The 18,493-nt window shown below is 43.6% G+C and overlaps 1 protein-coding gene across 2 annotated transcripts; it reads left to right on the top strand.

Annotated features, from left to right (window-relative positions):
* Positions 1-1,083: 1,083 nt before the first annotated feature.
* LOC146710383 (protein SSUH2 homolog) lies at positions 1,084-18,418 on the top strand. Of its 2 annotated transcripts, XM_085457799.1 has the most exons (12): positions 1,084-1,275; positions 11,302-11,397; positions 11,488-11,572; positions 11,696-11,825; positions 13,810-13,870; positions 14,459-14,583; positions 14,663-14,725; positions 15,004-15,083; positions 15,780-15,872; positions 15,958-16,063; positions 16,237-16,344; positions 16,444-18,418. In XM_085457799.1, exons 1-12 carry the CDS (start codon positions 1,251-1,253, stop codon positions 16,576-16,578), a joined length of 1,107 nt encoding a protein of 368 aa, XP_085313925.1. In that variant the 5' UTR covers positions 1,084-1,250; the 3' UTR covers positions 16,579-18,418. The 2 variants fall into 2 exon arrangements, with proteins under 2 accessions (XP_085313925.1, XP_085313926.1); XM_085457800.1 differs by lacking the exon at positions 15,780-15,872.
* The last annotated feature ends 75 nt before the right edge of the window (positions 18,419-18,493 follow it).

The following is an 18,493-nucleotide window of genomic DNA, read 5'->3' as shown; positions in this document are numbered from 1 at the left end:
AATAAAACAACAGAATAACTGTGATAATAAACTAACGAAACTAAACGCATTCGCAGTGCAGAAATGTCCCGTGTGAGAGACATGTTACTGATTTATTTCTAATAAATTAAATAATTGTTACCGTACTGTAGTTCAGTGCTAAAAAACAAAAAAACAAAAAAGGAGAAACATAGGTTATAGAATTGTACTGTACTCATATTTTTCTCACTTATTTTCATTAATTTAATCTCAGAGCGTCAGATTTAGTAAAGTTTAAACAGCAGATGATAATAAGCTGATAATAATAATAAGATAATAAACACATTAAATATTATATCATATATACTGCATATACAGTATTTTAGAGCGCTTTATAAACATGGGCTCAAAATGTATTAATTAATAAAGTAAAACTTGCACTTTAGTTTTTAATGTGGTAAAAACTACATATTCATATCCCTGTAAAATGTCGTGCAGTTCAACAAAAAAAGTATAATCTAGTAGGAAAACTCTGGAAAACTCTTTTATTCTATTTTATTTATTTATTTCTGAATGGTTTGCATATCATTGGTGGGCGCGGCCACCCTGTTTACAAAATGACAGCGTAAAGTGAGACCTGAGCAGCCAAGACTGGACCGGAAGCTCACAGAAGTAAAACCAACAGGAACGCGATGGACGAGAGTTTTAGTAGAAAATGAGAAAAGGAACTTTAAAAAGGCTTTTTGAGACCTTTGGAGCAAAGTCATCAAACACTTTAAGCATTTTCAACAGATTTGACTGGTGTTGTTATTCATGCCTTTATATAAAACAGCAGATCACTATTATTAAAAAACTAACTAGATAAATAAAGATAGATGTGGAAAACATTTTTATAACCAAAAACGATTTTGTGACGTATGCTCTCCATACAATAAAACCCACAAAGTTTAAAAGTGACACTGGAGCCAATAAAACGGAACTAAAACTAAACAGTTCAGACAATAAAAACTAAACTGAAACAATGAAATTTAACTGAAACTAAACCGACTTTAAAGAAAAGTCAAAACAGAATAAAAAACACTGAAATTATGAAAAGAAACACCTCTAATAAATCCGGCTGTAGTTCACACACTGAGCGCACACCTCACAGGAAACGTGACACACTGTATCCCACACAGAAGCTTTTCTCTTTGAAAACTGTAACCGGAAGTTGTGGTATATTGTTACCGTGACCGCGCGCGACTTGTTGTTAGGCGCTTCATTCACGTTTAACGACCGTGAGCAGCGGAGGAATGGACGAGAAAGAAGAAGATGTGGGTGAGCATGTTCAAAGGGAGCAGAGAGCTGCTTTTGTTCCAGCGCTCTGCTCCTCTTCAGCTGTTTGTGGTCTTTAAAGTTGTCAGGAGCGTCTGCAGGCTGAGAGCTCAAAACGCTCATGATTACCCGGACCTCTGCACACTACACACACTCACCAGTCTGCTCATTATCAGGGTTTGAAGATGTACTTGGACAACTCACGATAATCCAAATCTTACAGTATTATCGCGATAAAAGTAGGAAACAAATTACAAAACAAAACAATGCATCGTGTCTGATTCGTGTAAAAGTTTTACTGGGACAGGAAAAAAGTAAACAGGAGCACTGGGAGTGTTGGGGAGGAGAGAGGTGGAAAAGCCAGAGGCTTCCTTTCTGCTGCAGCGTTGGTGTCCGTCTGTAGAGAGGTGCGCCCCTACTGTACTCCAAAATCCCAACCACATGGTGCTCGACATGGATGACACTGTGTGCTGATTGGCTGATAAGTGGGCAGAACAGGGAAGTGAGAGACAGTGGAGTTAACCAGCAACGGGAGAAGAAAGATCTCAGATAAAAAGAACACACAGCAGGATGGCTGACAGCGGCTTTCGTTTGAACAACCAGCTTCACTCCAGCTGACTGATGGTCCATCAGCAGCTCAAGCAGCACATATTTCTGACACCACCTCCATCAATGACGGATGCGGACAGTCCAATGCTGCCCAAGGACAGCCCATAACCTCCCATAAATGACTCGTATCTATTGGCTCGATAGATGATTGAGCTTGAAAGGATGTGCAGCAGGTGAGGGTGATAACAGACTGAGCGTGTTGAAGAAAATCAGGAGGGAAGATAGTAAATTTGGAAGTGTTAGTAAAACTCTGAATTAATAAGGAGGAAGTGAGGGCAGCTATGAAGAAAAAGAAGAGTGGAAGGGTGGTTGGTCCATACAACATACCTGTAGAGGTATGGAGATGTAGGAGAGAGGGCAGAAACAGAAAGTTTCTGTTATTCTAATTTAAAGTATTTAAGTGCTTTAGATTAGAATATGTTGTGACACGGTAATAGACTGTTCTGTGGACGGTTCTAAAACTAGATGAACTTCAGCCTCCAGTTGGAGAAGACAACTCCCTTTACAGGTGCTGATAACGCCAAGGGCACAAAACAGCGTGGTATGATCAGTTTGTAACTTCCTCCCTCTTCCTTGGAATACATAAAGCAGTGGGAGCACCACTTCTGTTTCAGAACGCTCATCACTGTGAACCTGTGATGTTTTGGTGTCTGGGATTACATCAGGATCTGAGCCCCTTCTTGTTCGCAGTGATGATGGACAGGCTGACAGATGGAGTCAGGCAAATTAAAGAATTAAATAAATAAAAATAAACATGGTCATATTTTAATTTTTAATTACTTCAGGTTGTTGTGTCAGATTACCACATGGACCTTTAGATTAGGTTTTGGATTAGATGTTGATGTTGCTGTGTGTCGCAGCTATAAAATGTTACTGGCGCATGTTGTTGTGCCATCAAACTATTTGCACGAGTATGACACTGTTATCATATGTATAGGGCCCGTGGTCATAACCATACATCCATGATAACACTGTTAAAAAAGACACAAAGTATCAAAAGTGAAAGTTCTAAAATACAAAAATAAATGTAGTAAATGCAGGAAATTAGGAAACTAAACTGTTTTTCATCAAAGGGTTTAAAATTAAAAATCATGTAAGGATGGTCATAAAAACAAAGAAAGATCTGTCATTATTATAACCATCGAAAAAGTGTTGTTTTTCCTGCTCCTACGTGACTACCAACGACTGCAGCAAAGGTCACGGGGACCTGCCTTCTCTCTAATGGCCAGCAGGGGGCGACTCTTTGGTTTGGACATTCCTGTCTGCCATATTGGATGTGATGCCATGAGCTTTGACATTGTCCTCACACATTGTTTACATATGAATTATCACCGTTTTTCATGCTAATGAATCTTTTTTATTACTTTCCTACTGATCTGGATAGAAGTTTACGGTACGTTATGAAGAATGTTATCCCATTTATATAACCTGTACTTCGTCAGTTACTGTACTTAGTAACCAGTTGGCCCAACACAGCTGTAGGAGCCAAATGAGTTTTTCTTGTTTTTGGATTACAAGGGTTGGTTTAGATCAGGGGTCCACGAGGGCCGGTGTCCCGGCAGGTTTTAGATGTGTCCTTGTTCCACCACAGCTGATGGATTCAATGGATAAATTACCTTCTTAACATGTCTTGAAGTTCTCCAGAGGCCTGGTAATGAACTAATCACTCATGTGATTCAGGTGTGCTGACCCAGGGTGAGATCTAAAACCTGCAGGGGCACCGGCCCTCGTGGACTGGGATCGGGGACCCCTGGTTTAGATGCACACTCTGTATTGGTGCATGGTTTTGAGGCATGACTCATGGGTGTGTTTTAGATGATAAATATGGTTGCACACACCTGTTCACCACACCTGATGTTGCTGAGCAGAAAGGTAGGGTCAGCATGAGGGGAAACCTTCTGTTGACTGCAGCTTGATGTATAGCAGGGGTGGGCGTGATGAGGTGTAGACCCCAACTGGTCTCCTTGTTATAACTACTAGTCAAGCCATAGTAAAAGCCTGACGTGAGCCTTCAAAATAAAGGTTTTTCATCTGTGCTGTAGCCCAGCGGTCCTCAACCTTTTTTGCGCCACGGACCGGTTTATGCCCGATAATATTTCCACGGACCGGCCTTTAAGGTGTTGTGGATAAATACAACAAAATAAAACTAGTACCGGTACCGAAAAAAATAAGATTTATTCATAACACACGTGAAAAGACCCAGGAAAACCGAGTTAACGATAAAAACGATAACAAAATAACGCTGAAAACCGATAAAAACCCTGAAAACTATACATTTCACACCTGAGCCTCAACTCTCGCGGCCCGGTACCAAACGCCTCACGGACCTGTACCGGTCCGAGGCCCGGGGGTTGGGGACCGCTGCTGTAGCCAACATGCTTTGAAAGGCAAACTTTTATTTTGAAGGTGAACCCTCCCTTGCACTGACTGGTCTCTTAGTGGATGCGAGTGATTTTTTATCAGTGTACTTCACAGTGACCGACGTCAACCTCCAGCAACCACTTTCAGATGGGGAGTACGTGTTTTTTCTTGTTAGATGGTTGCAGATGGTCTCTATTGCTGCTTATTGACCTGCAGTTATCAAGACGTCCTACCTACCCAGGAGTCTGGCAACAAGGCATAGGTTGCACAGCCAGTATAGTAACTGAATGCTTTTGGCATTTAACTGGAGAAAACGTCCAAGTTTTTGAAGCTTGTTTTGCGTCTCTAGTTTGGCTAACATTCTGCTACTTCAATGTGACAACATGTAAAATATGACCAGGCAAAAGGTTTTGGTCACAGCCTTGGTCAGGCATCATTAAACGAGCTGTAATAATGGAGCCTTTCAATCTGTGTGTGGGAGGTGTCGGATGGTGTGAGGAGGCCACGCTGAGCGGCGCCGTGTCACGAGACGCGCAGTGATTGGGTCTCGGTGTTTATCTCACTCTGAGTGAGTTCATCTGTCTGCCAAAACCAGTTTCACTTTATCAGATTTACGAACCTAAACAAATTTTAATGAACCAAGCCGAACTGGTGAGCACGCGCAGTGTGGTATTCACATGGCTGAAGATAAACACGAGCTTCAGATCATTTAAATGATCATTAAAACACCAAATAAAGCATGTAGTAACTTTACTTTTGGTTCTGTGTGTGTTTCTGCACCAAAGACAGATTGACTGTTTGTTAAACGTCGCCCTGAGACCAGCTGTGTGTCTTTGACGGACGATGTCACACTGGGAGCGTTTGGAAGTGGAGCGTAAAGCATTTATCGCCTCTGAAGAGTTCATTACCAGAGCTCATTATTTAGGCCTGCAACATTGTAACAGTTTAAACCGTATACGACAGACAGTAGGGAAAATCAGAGGAGCTTAATGAATGATTTATTTAAATGCTGCTAATGAATTCTGTTTTAAGGGTCTAACTGAGGAACCATCGCAGCTCCAGTCAACAGTAAATTTGTCTATTAAATTAAATGATCTGGAGTTAAAGCAGACTTTTAGAAACTGAGCTTCAGAGAAAGAAAAGGAGACGAAGGGGCTTTGGATGCATTGTCCAGCTAAAGCCTCAGTAATAAGTTGGCTTTGTTTTCACATTCCTTCTCCCCCCTCTGACTCTATTTTTATTTTTCTCTCTCCTCCCTCCATCCTCCCTCCCTGAGAGCGTTCTCACACACTGAGACCATCTCAGCCCAGATCTTTTCGTGGCGGGAAACACCTTCTCGCTGATATTTTTATCCCTCAGCCAGAGGTATTGTGTACCGCTCGCCACGAGCTCGCTGCCACTGTATTTTTATCTGGAAGCAAACCCGGCTCGTGAAAAACACTCAGAGCTGTTGGGTTGCTGACAAAGTGTTTGTGTCGGGCGACATCGTGACGCACATGTTAAATGGCTGCACGGTGCCGTGGAAGTGGTTTAATCGCATCTATTGTGTAAAAATATGCTATTTGTGCTTCTCATGGGGGTTATTATTGGTTATTATACTACCAAATACCAGCGTGGACATAAAAACTAACTTTAGCTGTGAACAGTAAATCTGAAAAACAGATGTTTAATTGGCTCCGTGTTTATAGATTTGTCTGTGTTTATGTCTCTGCTGATTTATTGTTGTCCTATAAAAATGTAATTCTCTGTAGATCAACTTTAATTGATGAGATTTTTGAATTTTTGAATTAATTTTCCCCGTGGGAAAATTGCTCTCTCTGCATATGACCCATTCACTCAGTGAAGCAGTGGGCAGCCACTAAGGCGCAGCGGGGAGCAGTGTGTAGGGATTCAAACCCCCGACCTCCTGATCATGGGGTGATCGCTCTACCTGCTGAGCTATCCCTGCCCTCATCAATAGAAAACTGAGAATTCACATTCATAGTTTACTGATCTGCATTATTTAATGAACTTTGCATGTGTCATGAAGTTGTGTCATGTACAACATGAGTCCTTAATCAGTCGACTAAAAGGTTTGTTAGACTTTAAAACATTTAGACAGGAATAGGAAGAGCTCTGTGATCGTGTGGTTCACCTGTAAGAGTGAAACCATCACTTTGAGCTGAGATGTGCTGCTGTGACGCTTCCACATCTCTGTGCTCGTCTGTGGCTCCATATCTTGCACACAGCATGTGTGACTGTACAGTCAACAGCTGTGGCCATAATTAAGAATATAAAGTGGGCCAAATTTAGCCCGAGAGCCTTAATTTTGCGGCGTCATTTAGCTGAGCGTGCAGTTCACATATCCTAATGTGCATGAATCTGTTTAATAGTCACAGCTGTCAGGTCAGTAATAAGGGCACAAATGTATTTCTGATGAGAATAAATCAGAGTTTTCTGTGCTGAGTTCAAATGAGACGGTTTATTCAGAGAGACCTGTTTTTGAATCAGAGTTGATTCTACCTGAGGCTTTATGCACTGTTTAGGTTACTGATACTGAGGAACTGTGTAGAGTGAAGACAAACACTGAAGGGAATCACTAGATGTCCCGAGTCGGTGTGTTGACAGAAATTAAAGTGATCCGTTCAAAGCCAGGAAAAGATTAGCAAACCAGGCTGTGTTCAGATGGTGTTCATAGTGAAGCTGCTAGTTTGTCCTAACTTGCTTAAACTGTAGGAGGGAGACTTATTCCCATCAGCCCCTTTGTTTCTGTTAGATAATGCTGATGTGCACAGCTGTGTGTTGAAATGGCACAGCTGCGTCTCAGTCGTTTCAGTCGTTTCATGGGCCGAAGCAGCTAAACTCTGTTATTCAGATGTTTTTGGTACAATTCGATTTCTATAGTGAGAAAAACCACGACTACACATGAGACAGATGCAGGCAGCAGTCTGAACACAAGGTTCAGACAGGAAGAGAGCCAGAGAGTAATAATAACTAATGATTACATACAGAGTGAAAAAAGGAGTGAAGAAGAAACACCCAGTGCATCATGGGAATCCAGCCTACGTCTATTGCAGCATAACTACCCATATGGAAAAGAAATTGTAAAAACTTACATGATTTACTCATGAAAGTGGCCACTTTCTCATTACTTTCATACATTGTTTTAGTAAGTATCCAAAACATACAAGTTTCATTATATAATTTTTCAAGGGATCTTATATCTGTTTTCACTCTTGTATGCTTTTCATACAAGTTTCACACAAGACAGATACAAACTTTATAAGATTTATAAATATATCTTTTCCATATGGGTAAGGGAGGATTCAGGGTCACCTGGTCCAGCCCTAACTATATGCTTTAGCAAAAAGGAAACTTTGAAGCCTAATCTTAAAAGTAGAGATAGTGTCTGTCTCCTGAATCCAAACTGGAAGCTGGTTCCACAGAAGAGGGGCCTGAAAACTGAAGGCTCTGCCTCCCATTCTACTTTTAAATACTCTAGGAACAACAAGTAGGCCTGCAGAGCGAGAGCCAAGTGCTCTAATAGGGTGATATGGTACTACAAGGTCATTAAGATCAGATGGAGCCTGATTATTCAATTATTCAATTTCACACCTGTGTCCAGTTTCCCCATTATCCCAGTCTGTTAAACGTTTCCAGATTCACTGGATTTAAACTGAAGCCCTCCAACACAAAGCCTTTGCAGGCTCACTGACCTGCTCTGTGAAGCTGCAGCATCACTGCAGAGTCACAGATTTTGTAGCTGTTTCTACATTTTCTTCTGTTTTTGGTAGCACTTCATAATACAGAGCTCAGCTTGTAAGTTCTGTACGTTTCCTCAAGGAAAAGGACCACGAGGAGTTGCTGTGTTATCGACTATTCTAACTTCACAATATGTTTTGGGGAAGGAAGGAATATTCCCAATAATTAGTTTTCCACATTGTGCTTCCTCGTTGCCTTTGTCCTCCTTCCTGTCAGCTGAAATTTGAGTTTTAATGTATTAGCAGGACCGTTTCGTCACGTTCTCCCACCGATGGCTCTACGAACAGATGAACAGAATAAACTTTCTGGGATCATTTGTGGGTGTGAGCAATACAAAAATCTGAATTATGACATTTATTTTCTATTTCAATTAAAATCTATTTTAAAAGCAGCAGCAGACTGTAATAAATGATGTAAGTGACACTGCTTTAAACAGACAGCTCAGGAGGTGTGCGCCTCCATCCTCGTGTCTTTGAAACAGTTCAGACACTGATTGATCTTTAATCTGATTTGGTGGAGCCGGTCAGTCCAGCCTGTATCATTGAGATGTCTGCTGGAGTTCTGTGGAGGATTTTACCATCACATTTGTTGGGAGCTGGTCTAAGCTCCCACAATTATGAAACCCCATCCTATAAACTTCTGTGAAGGATTTTTAAGCCTTTCTTTATCCTGAACTTTCACAAAGAGAACTTTCTGAATAGTATTTCCTGTCTCACTGGTACCTGAAGCCAATCTCCCCCAACACTGCATCGCTCTAATGTTTTAATTGTTTGTGATAGACTGGCCTCTAACAGGAATGTGACTGCAAAGACAGAAGTGCACCAGTGTGCACACTCGTGCTGTAAAACCATAGAAGTGCATCCATCTGATGTACTGGCAGTGGAATAATGAGTTGGTGTGTAAATATTTATAGTGATATTTAATAATGCTCGTGTGAGCTGTTTCCTGAGGCTGGACCAGTTTCCTGACAGCCTCTGCTAAAGAATGCATCCTCCTTTCCTGCCACGCGGACAGAAACACTGGCCACTCCCTCGCAGCATGTTGCTTATTTTTACTCGAGCGCTCCACAGTCCAGAGCTTTAATCCAAAAACAGGCTTAGATCATTAACAGGTGATCAGTCAGTGAAGCAAACTCTAAAGGCTTAAATAGAAGTGTACCGAAACAATCCCTGACGATCTACGTACACTTGAGGAACTCACTGACTGCTTGGAAACAGGTGTGACTAGAACAACACAGGTGAGACTAATCAGGTTAGAGCACAATTATCAAGAACCTGAAGACACCAAAGCAGAGAAGTAAACTGGCACCAGAATTTATGTCTGGCATAAAACCTCCCAACTCAAACATCACCACCACGGGACTTTCAGGAGACAGGCAGTAACTCTGGGAGAGCTGGGCGGGGTTGTAGAAGGCCTTCAACCCATCAGCAGGATGAACACTGCAAGAGCTATAAAATGACCTGCAGCAGGCTGCTGGGGTGAATCAGTAACAGCCTTCATGAGGGCCTCATGTCCTCTAGCAGGCCCTGTGCTCGCTGCCCACCACTGTGGAGCCCAATGGCCTTTGCCATAGAATACCAGAATTAGCAGGTCTGCCACTGTGCTTCTCAGAGATGAGAGCAGCTTCACCCAGAGCACAGGTGACAGACGTGAAATGCTTTAGAGAAGCCGTGTTATGCTGCCTGTAACATCGCTCAGCACGAGCGGTTTGGTGGTTAGCATATCCATGGAGGGACGTCTACAGGCCAGGCCTCGTACAGGCCACTGTACAAGGCCACGCTGCTGCACTGGGTCCTGGCTTCCTGCTTGTGACCAACAATGCTGCAGGCATCGTCTCATTAAGAGCATGCTCTGACGTTGTGGGGCATGCGACATATCATGTGGTATCAAAATGGCAACAGAGGAGTCGCCCCCTGCTGGCCATTAGAAAAAATGCAGGGGCGGGGGCACCTAGACCCGGTTCATAGAGTACGCTTGGGGAGTGTGATCGTGTGTACAGCGTCTCTTTATGTCTGTCTCCACGTTGGTTGAGTGTGGAGTAAGTGCATATGAGAGCATGAGGGTGGGAATGGATGTTTGTATCTGTGTGTGCCTGTATGTCTGTGTCTATATGTCAGGTTGGGTGTCAGGCGCCACCTCTCTGGGGACATCTCAGGCCCTCCAAGGTTTGGAGGCCTATCTCCCCCTACCACCACTTCCCCTGCCAGTGGCGGACTCCCTCAGACATCGGTGCGTTGGTGGTTCTTTGTGTCCGGGGATGGGCGTCCAGGTACACACCGGCTCACTCCTTGGCGGCCGCTTATCGGGGCCTGGAGCCTGGGGCTCGCTCGGGCCCCTTCGGAGGTGGGGTGCCCCCGGCCTCTCGGCCTGGGGCTCGGTCACTCAGGCACAGCTGGCTGCCGGCGGAGCTCACGGGCGCGTCACTGCAACTCCCCCTGGCTTCTGCTCCGCGGCTGCTGAGTGAGCCCTCATCTGGGACTCTCCTCAGCTCTTTCTGGGACAGTGGCGCAGCTGCCCCTCTGTTGGTCTTCCTTGGTCTCTTGTGTTCTGGGGGCCTCTGGATGTCTGGAGTTTTGATCTCCTCCACACCTGCTTCACACCCTGGAGGACGGGGCTGTGGCCCCCCCACACCCTCTAGCAGATCATTACATGAAGGAACCTTTTAAAAAACAAAAAACAAGCGCGTCCATGCTCACAGGTGTACACACAGGTGATCACACCCACAAACTACACCCTTTTTGGCTCCTACCTCAAAGCACACTGTGTTCTGTTGATCTTATGTGCTGCACAATAATGTTTAACATTTAGTATTTACTGTCATATTCCCATATATCATTGTGATGTTGTTTATTCTATTACTCTTGTTCTCTTCTGCTTGTTTTCTTTTTTCTTTCTCAGCAGGTGATCCAGGTGATTGATATATGCATTTTTTTCCCTCTGCCCGTTCTGTTGGTTTTTGTCTTTTGCCCTTCTCCCCCGTCCCTCTTCTCAGCTGTTTCTCTTTCCCTCTTTCTTTCTCCCCTTCTTTCCCCCAGTCAAGTCTGTCCCGTATTCATTAAGTGAAAATAAAATAAACAATAAAAGGTGAATCAAATGGACCATTACGGCAAGGCTGGGATGGTCAGTTTGGTAAAGTAAATCCGTTGGGCATCTTTCTTTGCCTTTAGACAACAATTCTGATGCAAAAGAGCCAAACGGGACAGGCAAAAAAAATAAAAAAATGCAGGTTTATGACACTTTTCAGACCTGATTTTTCCATGATTTCTACTCAAACTGTGACTTTACCACAGAAACAATCTTTTCTTCCCATCTTTTCAGGTACATTCGATCCAAACATACCAGAGGAGGGACCATCAGCACCACCTCCTGGCTGGCTGGATGATATTCATGGATATCAGGGCCTCAAAGGAGGAGGTGAGCCTTCTGTTCTACTCTGAGGTTTCTGTACACCAACACCACCTTCATTGCCTTTGTTTTTGTGTTTCTGTTCATGCGTTTGTCCAGATGACGATAACCCGCTGTACCCACCGCCCCCTGCCTACAATCCCCAACCTGAACAAAACAGAAGCACATCAGTGCCCGACGTCAGGTAACTCCTGCAGGTCATCTTTTTATTAAAGGCTTTGCAGATGATTCTTTGCTTTATCTCAGCCAAAATAGTCGCTCGACAAACAAATGAAGGCCCGGTGGGATGAAAGATATTTTTCTCCAGGGTCCCTTCGGTGTCAGAGGATGTAGCCAGAGATGCTCTGCTCAAATTTGTGGAATCCAAATGGAATTACAGCTCCAAACCTGCCAGGAACCTCACCTTCAAAGATCTGCAGCCCATCACAGTGTACAGGGTAGGTCTCATACCTGTGGCTTTATGTTTCCCAAAACTAACTCACACCAACATGACATCTGCAAGAAAACTGCTAATGATTTTAACTTCACTCATTAAAACAGTTTAACAACAACGATGCCTTTAAGAATGAATCATTGACCATAGAGAAATGAAAATGGTACATCTGATAACAAGGGGGAATAACAAAGTCTGGCTTTGATTTGTGTTGGGATGTGGAGCTTTAGAAATAAGACTCAATTAAATTGAACAACAGAGCAAAAACAGAGTTCAGATGTGACTGATGGCGTGTGTTAACCTCCTGGAATTAGCAGTTTAAGTGCCTCCTCCCACACGTGTTTCAGTAATTAGATATCAGTATAAGGGTGGAGGAGTGTAGAAATCTAATAAGTGTAAATAATACAAGAGCGTCTGCCAGTAATGCAATAAAAATGATCATAAAATAACATAATAAACATTTAATATACTTAAGACATGGTGGTGAAGATGGCTCTCAACTTTTCTGTAAAAGAGCTACTTGACAATTTTAGACCTCAGGTGTAACATCCACCCACCCATCCATGCATCCATCCATGCATCCATCCATCCATCCATCCATCCATCCACCCACCCACCCACCCACCCACCCATCCATCCATCCATCCATGCATGCATCCATGGTTGCTGGGGGCGACTGGAGGTTATCTCAGCTGTCATAGTGGGAGAGTATCCTAATGCAGTGGTCCCCACGGACCGATTTAATGTCAGACATGGACCGGCCTTTAAGGTTTTGCAGATAAATACAACAAAATAAAATGATAGGACCGAGACAAAAACTGTGGCATTTTGTAAATATAACAATAAACATGAATTCACTGTGTAATTGTGTAACTTTATTAGCAGCGTCCTCCTGAAATGCACCAACAACACTGAGAGTAACGTCTGCCTCTCTGCCCCTTAATGCTCTCTGGTCGCTATGGTAACGTGTAAACATTTCTTTCAAAATAAGACACACAACTACAACACGGGGAAAGACCCAGGGAAACCGAGTTAACGTTATCTCTCACAGCTCGGTACCGGTCTGTGGCCCGGTGGTTGGGGATGGCTGTCCTAATGCATTTCTGTTTAATCTCCTGAGACCTGAACTCTTTCATGGCACTTTTAATTTCGCTTTGTTCTTTGGGCTGATTGGAACCTGATGAATGTAAAAGCAAAGAATTACGTGATTTATTTTTTTTACCTGATTTTTGTTTCTGAGAAAAATGGGATCCACATATGAGGACATTCGCTTTAAATTTCAATAGAACAGTGACAGTACAACATCCTCGTAAGTGCACATCAGGCCCTTGTAGAGCAAAACTGAGTATTTTGGTCTAAACAACCCAAAATGTGATGTCCACATATGTGGACGCCAGGTCCTAGGAAGTTAAAGAGGAGCTATTCTGCTCAGTTCCAGGTTCATGTTTTTATTATTTGCTCAGCTTAGAGCAGCTTTGCATGAACCCTGAGGTCCTCTTCTGTGTGAAACAAGCTGCTTTAGCTCCTCCCTGTTTAAGACAACTCCTCCTGATTGGCTGGCTGCCATAAACAGAAGGTTTAAACAGCAGGTGGTTGGAGCTGTACATCTAAGATAACATGACCATATTAGGATGACATCATACAGAGCCAGGGGTAGAAAAAACTCCTGGCTCTGAGCTTTTGGCTCACAGAGAGTGCCTGCACAGAAACCAGCCTCATTATCAGAAACTTTGATCATTGAACGTCCGCCTCTGAAACAGGAAATAAAGAACAACACCAAAGCTCCATGTTAAATGAGTCGGTGCTGTTCAACTTTAACGGAGTTTGATGTAAGGAAGCAAAGCTTGTCCAGGATCCACGGCAGCTTTAACAGCTCACAGCAAACATGATTTTAAAGCTTTTTAAGTTTCTCTTTAAAACCCAGTTTACTTGGTTTTGAATCCAAAGTGCTGCCAGTGTTTCCAGTCTGCCTCCTTTTCTTTCTGCAGTATCGACTGGAGACCTACACCGAGACCAGAGCCAGCGCCTGGCAGTTTGAGCCCTACAACGGTAAAAACAATTCCTCACATGATGTGTTTCCTGCATGAACAACAGGATTAGATCCACGTCTGTCACGATACAAAGGCAAGAGACCAGCGAAATGCAGAAACCCTGCGACTGCTGGCTGTATAACTAACTGCTGGAGTCCAGTAGGTGGTGGTAATGCAGCAGCTGACTACTCACCTAATCCAAGTTTCTTTATAGTTCCTGTTCTTCCTGTTTAAAGGCAGTTCCTCTTACATGCAGGGATTTTTTTAAGGTGGTGGAGTAATTTCCCGATCCTGATTCCTGTGCTGGAAGCAGACAGAGTTCCTCTAACGGTTCTTAGTTCCTGGGAAAAGTTCTCGAGGTGGGAAAGCAGCAGAAACCTGAAAACTTTCAGTTTGTTATCATTTCATCTTGTTGTTTCACCTCCTGTTGTATCTGTCAGAAGTATTGATTCGGGGGGAAAACACATCAGAAAAGCTCAAACTTGATGATTAAAATCTAAAGTGGAGAAATGTGGTGACACAGGATCAATCGGCTGAGGGTGAGGAGCGGTCGGTCACACGAGGCGGGATAACTCTTCATCAGTTATGTTGTCCTGGTGTGAAACAGGTCAGACGGTGGACGGTCCTCAGTACGGTATGAGCCCCGCGCCGTGGGACATCCCGGTGTCGCTGCCTCAGAGATACACCGACAAGGTGGAGAAGATCCGAGTGCCGCACTCGTCGTTCGTGAAGGTGCGGCTCTGCGCCTCTTAGTCTTTTTTCAGCTTCCTGAGCTGCTGTTTTATCACAGTAACACAAATTTGTGTTCCAGGTATGTCACAAGTGCAAAGGCTGCGGGAGAACTCGCTGCACCGCCTGCTTCGGCCGAGGCCAGGTCCGGCTTTTAAAGCGTTTCATATTTTATTAAATTAACAGGACAAGTAGAAATGGGAGAACGTTCACGATTCGCTTCCAGCTTTAACTGCGAATTATGACACATGAAAAATATCTGCTGGTTGTTGATTTTTATCTCACTTATTTTCTGTTTGTTCATCTCTGCTTAAGATAAAACAGAAACTCTGAATGTTCAGACACATCCATCATAGTTTAAAATGATCAAACATAGTTTGCAGTGAATATGAATCTTTTTAATCTGTTCTTCTCGTTCTGCAGAAGCGCTGCACGTTCTGCCACGGCCGCGGTCGTATCAGGAACAAGCACTGCACTTCCTGTCATGGCAGAGGTCGAAAGAGGTGAGAGCCCAGTCTGCTGCTTTTCTGCCTCTTTCTCACTAAAATGTGCAGATGATCAGGGACAGCTAACAAAAGCACTTTGTGCTGCGACACACGTCTCTGCTTATCGGAGGCACGATTTCGTGTCAACCTGTAAAAGTCTGAGCTGCTTTCCCTGGACTGAGGGGAGACGTGATGATGATGAAGAGCAGGCAGGAAGTGAGTGTTGATACAGAAAGATGTCCAGCAGGAACTGAGGACTCCAGTGGAGGGATAACTGTAACATACATGGGAGGTGTGGCAGTCAGGAGGCCGTTGGAGGCCACGCCTCCCCGAGGGTGTACTGTGCCTTTGACACAAACTGAGAGAGAGAGGGGAAGGGATGGTGAGGGTCATGTTTGTGGCTACGATGCAGCATCCGTGGATGAGCCTGCAGGATACAGGACCAAAGAAAGTCCACCATCTCGAGGCGTCTGAAGGAGAACCTCCTGGTGCTTGATCATGCAACAAGCCTGTTCACAGATTTTTGGCCAAACCCAAACAGTCTGACCTCCCTGTGATTTCATCGTCCTCCCTAAATGAAGTTGACATGATGAATGGGGAGCAGGGAGAGCACACAGATGGAGCTGCACGGAGCCTGCAGGCAGCCGTTGCAGCTCTGCTCTCTTTGTTTTTCACGCTGTCTCTGACTCTGCTGTCGGTCTCTCGCTCCTGAAGGTGTTTGAGCTGCCACAGCCACGGCTACAAGACCTGCTCCGTTTGTCTCGGCAGCCAAAACCTGCTGCATTTCATCCAGCTCACAGTGACGTGGTATCAAAATCACTCAAAATGTTCCCACGGCCCTCCGTATGACATCACTGCTTCAGCCGTTTGTGTTTATTTTTTAAATGTGTAGGAAGAACAACGTCAGTGAGTTCATTCCCGACCGCCAGCCCGACTTTCCTGACAGGAAGTTCGAGAAGGTGTCGGGAGACGCTTTCTTCGTCGATGAGAGTTTGCTGGTAACACATTTATTTTTCTTTCTTTCATTTGTGTGTTGGATCCACACCGGCTGCTTCCTCTGTCCTGCTGTGGGAGAGAGTGCAACCACACACCTGGATGTTTGGTCAGCGTGTGGATGAATATGAACTATATGAATGCATTTATAATAATACAGACTTCCTGCTGCTGCCAGGTGTATCCTATCCAGGGTTTCCCGGATCAGGAGATCTGTGAGGTTTCAACAAAACTGATTAACGAACACCTCGAGCGCTTCACCGCCACCAGCCGCATCCTGCAGCAGGTACAGATACGCGCACGCGGCCCTCTCGGCCGATCTCAGACACCTTCTTTGAGGTTTGTTGCTCTGTGTCGACTCTGAGCGTCCGATCTCCCTCCTCAGCGTCAGAGCATCGAGCTGGTGCCCCTCACTCATGCCTATTACACCTACAGCGGGAAAGACTACAGCTTCTTCGTCTACGGGCGGGAGAACAAAGTGTTTACCTCCAAATATCCCTCTGCATGTTCCATCCTGTAGGCAGCACGGTATCGATATTTAATCCCACGACCCATATAACCATTTTTGTTTTGTATGTTTACTTAAGAATCTCTGTTTATGATCAAAGCTCAGCTTATTTTTGACAGGATTCACCTCCAAATCACAGGGAGCCAAACTTTTAAGATAAGTGGCCCCAAAGCCGTCGCAGGTGTCGGTTCAGTTAAACATGTTGATGGATTTTCACTAGAAAAGTTTCCATATATCCGCAGATAAACTTTGTTATGCATGTTAGTTATTTTAACCATGAATCAGTATGAATTATACCTCTTTCTCTAATCTGCTATAATCCACCCACTGTGTGTGTGTGTGTGTGCCCTAACATCTACTTCCTGTTTACCAACCTGGTTATTTCCTGTTGCTGCTGGTGCTTTCTTTGTGGCATTCAGTGCTAAATGCTTTTGTTCAGTACATCATCAGGTCAGATCACAACCTGGAGTTTAGTTGTTTATATGTTCAGTCTTCAGACGTCCTGCAGTCACGCTCAGGGTTTATTCTCTTATTTTCTGCACGAACCTCATTTTACTGCTTTAAACACCTGAAGTTGCTGCTTTTGGTCTCAGATGCAGTCAGACTCGTTGCCACACTGTTACTCTCGTTACTGTTAGTATGAGTGCACTTACAGCGTCAGGTTCGACTCGAGATCTTTCTTGGTAATTCTCATTGAGTGATGTTTTTAAAGAAAAGTGATTAAGTGAGAAAATAACTGGCAGAATAATCAATACTGAAAGTCATTGTTAGAAGGAGCACCGCCCAGAACATCACAGAACACGAATGACCAAAGATTTTTAACCTTTCTGGACGTTTCATTTTGGTGTCTCGCTCTCAGTCTCTCTGTGATTGGTTTTGGTTTCTCTGATGGTTTTTTTGCATATTTTTGTCTCTTTGTGATTTCAGTCTGTTTTTTTGTGTGTGGTCATCTTTTTTTTATGTTTTTGTCATTATCAATACCCTTGTTGAAATATTTAGTCACGTTTATTCAGTTTCTCGTTATTTTCATATTTTTTTCTTTGGATTTTTCCATATTTGTCATCATTTTTTTTGTCTTTGTTGTAATTTTTAGCTTCTACTTTAAGTCTCTTTATTGGTGTTTTGAGTGTTTTCAGTCTTTTAGCTGAGCTCGGTTCAGGTTCAGGGTCTTCCTGCCTCCTTTCTTCAGCCTGTCCAATCATCCATCCAACGGTCCAGGTCTTGTTAGGCGAATAATTACAGGGATGGAATCGCTGTTATATAAATATGAATGATGGACTTCAATAGTAAAGTGTAAAGTTTTGCTTGATGGATAAACATCATTGAATTTAATCTGGTTGAGGATTTTTCTGGAGCTGTAAGGTGATTCGGTGCAGGTTCAGCGGGTCGAGCAGGCGACCCGTGTGTCGTACGGCTGTTGCCTTAAAGTTGTTGTTTTTTTTAAGTCTACATGTAAAAGAAGAGACGAATCTTCTTCGGGGCAGAAAATGAACTCCAGGCCAAATTCCTGGAAGATTAAGTGCAGCAGTTTACTGCCAGCGATGATAAAATGCAGCTTCCTGTCTGAAGCAGTTTGAACCTGCTTGTCAATTTCTAATGATGTCATTAGTAGGGACTGTTCGTACGTTTTCCCCTTACAGCTTCTGTAAAACCCGTCCAGTGTTTGGACATTTTTCCTGAAGTGACACAGAAAACATGTCTCATGCTGTATTTAACATTTGTACATCCCTACAGACTCTCATGTGTACAGCTAAAATAACATTTTGATATCTTTTATTGTTTTAAAAACTATAAATCACCTGCCGATGTTTGCAGTAAAGTTATCACACAAATAAAAATGTTTTTATCGTTACCCTGTGGTGTCTGTGCAGTCCCTGAACTAGAAAACCACCAGCTTGGATCCAAAAACATGTTTTATTGAAATTAT

Source organism: Copadichromis virginalis, linkage group LG5 (genome assembly GCF_057382275.1).
Source record: "Copadichromis virginalis isolate Kocher_CV1m ecotype Utaka linkage group LG5, C_Virginalis_male_GT1.1, whole genome shotgun sequence".
NCBI lineage: Eukaryota > Metazoa > Chordata > Actinopteri > Cichliformes > Cichlidae > Copadichromis > Copadichromis virginalis.
The sequence above is the reverse complement of the archived record's forward strand: the minus strand, read 5'-3'. Positions and strand labels throughout refer to the sequence as shown.

Coding starts and splice junctions, on each gene's coding strand:
- LOC146710383 (XM_085457799.1), top strand. CDS start 1,251: ATGGACGAGAAAGAAGAAGATGTGG. Junction 11,573..11,695: donor ACATCAGTGCCCGACGTCAG/GTAACTCCTGCA, acceptor ATTTTTCTCCAG/GGTCCCTTCGGTGTCAGAGG. Junction 15,873..15,957: donor ATCCAGCTCACAGTGACGTG/GTATCAAAATCA, acceptor TTAAATGTGTAG/GAAGAACAACGTCAGTGAGT.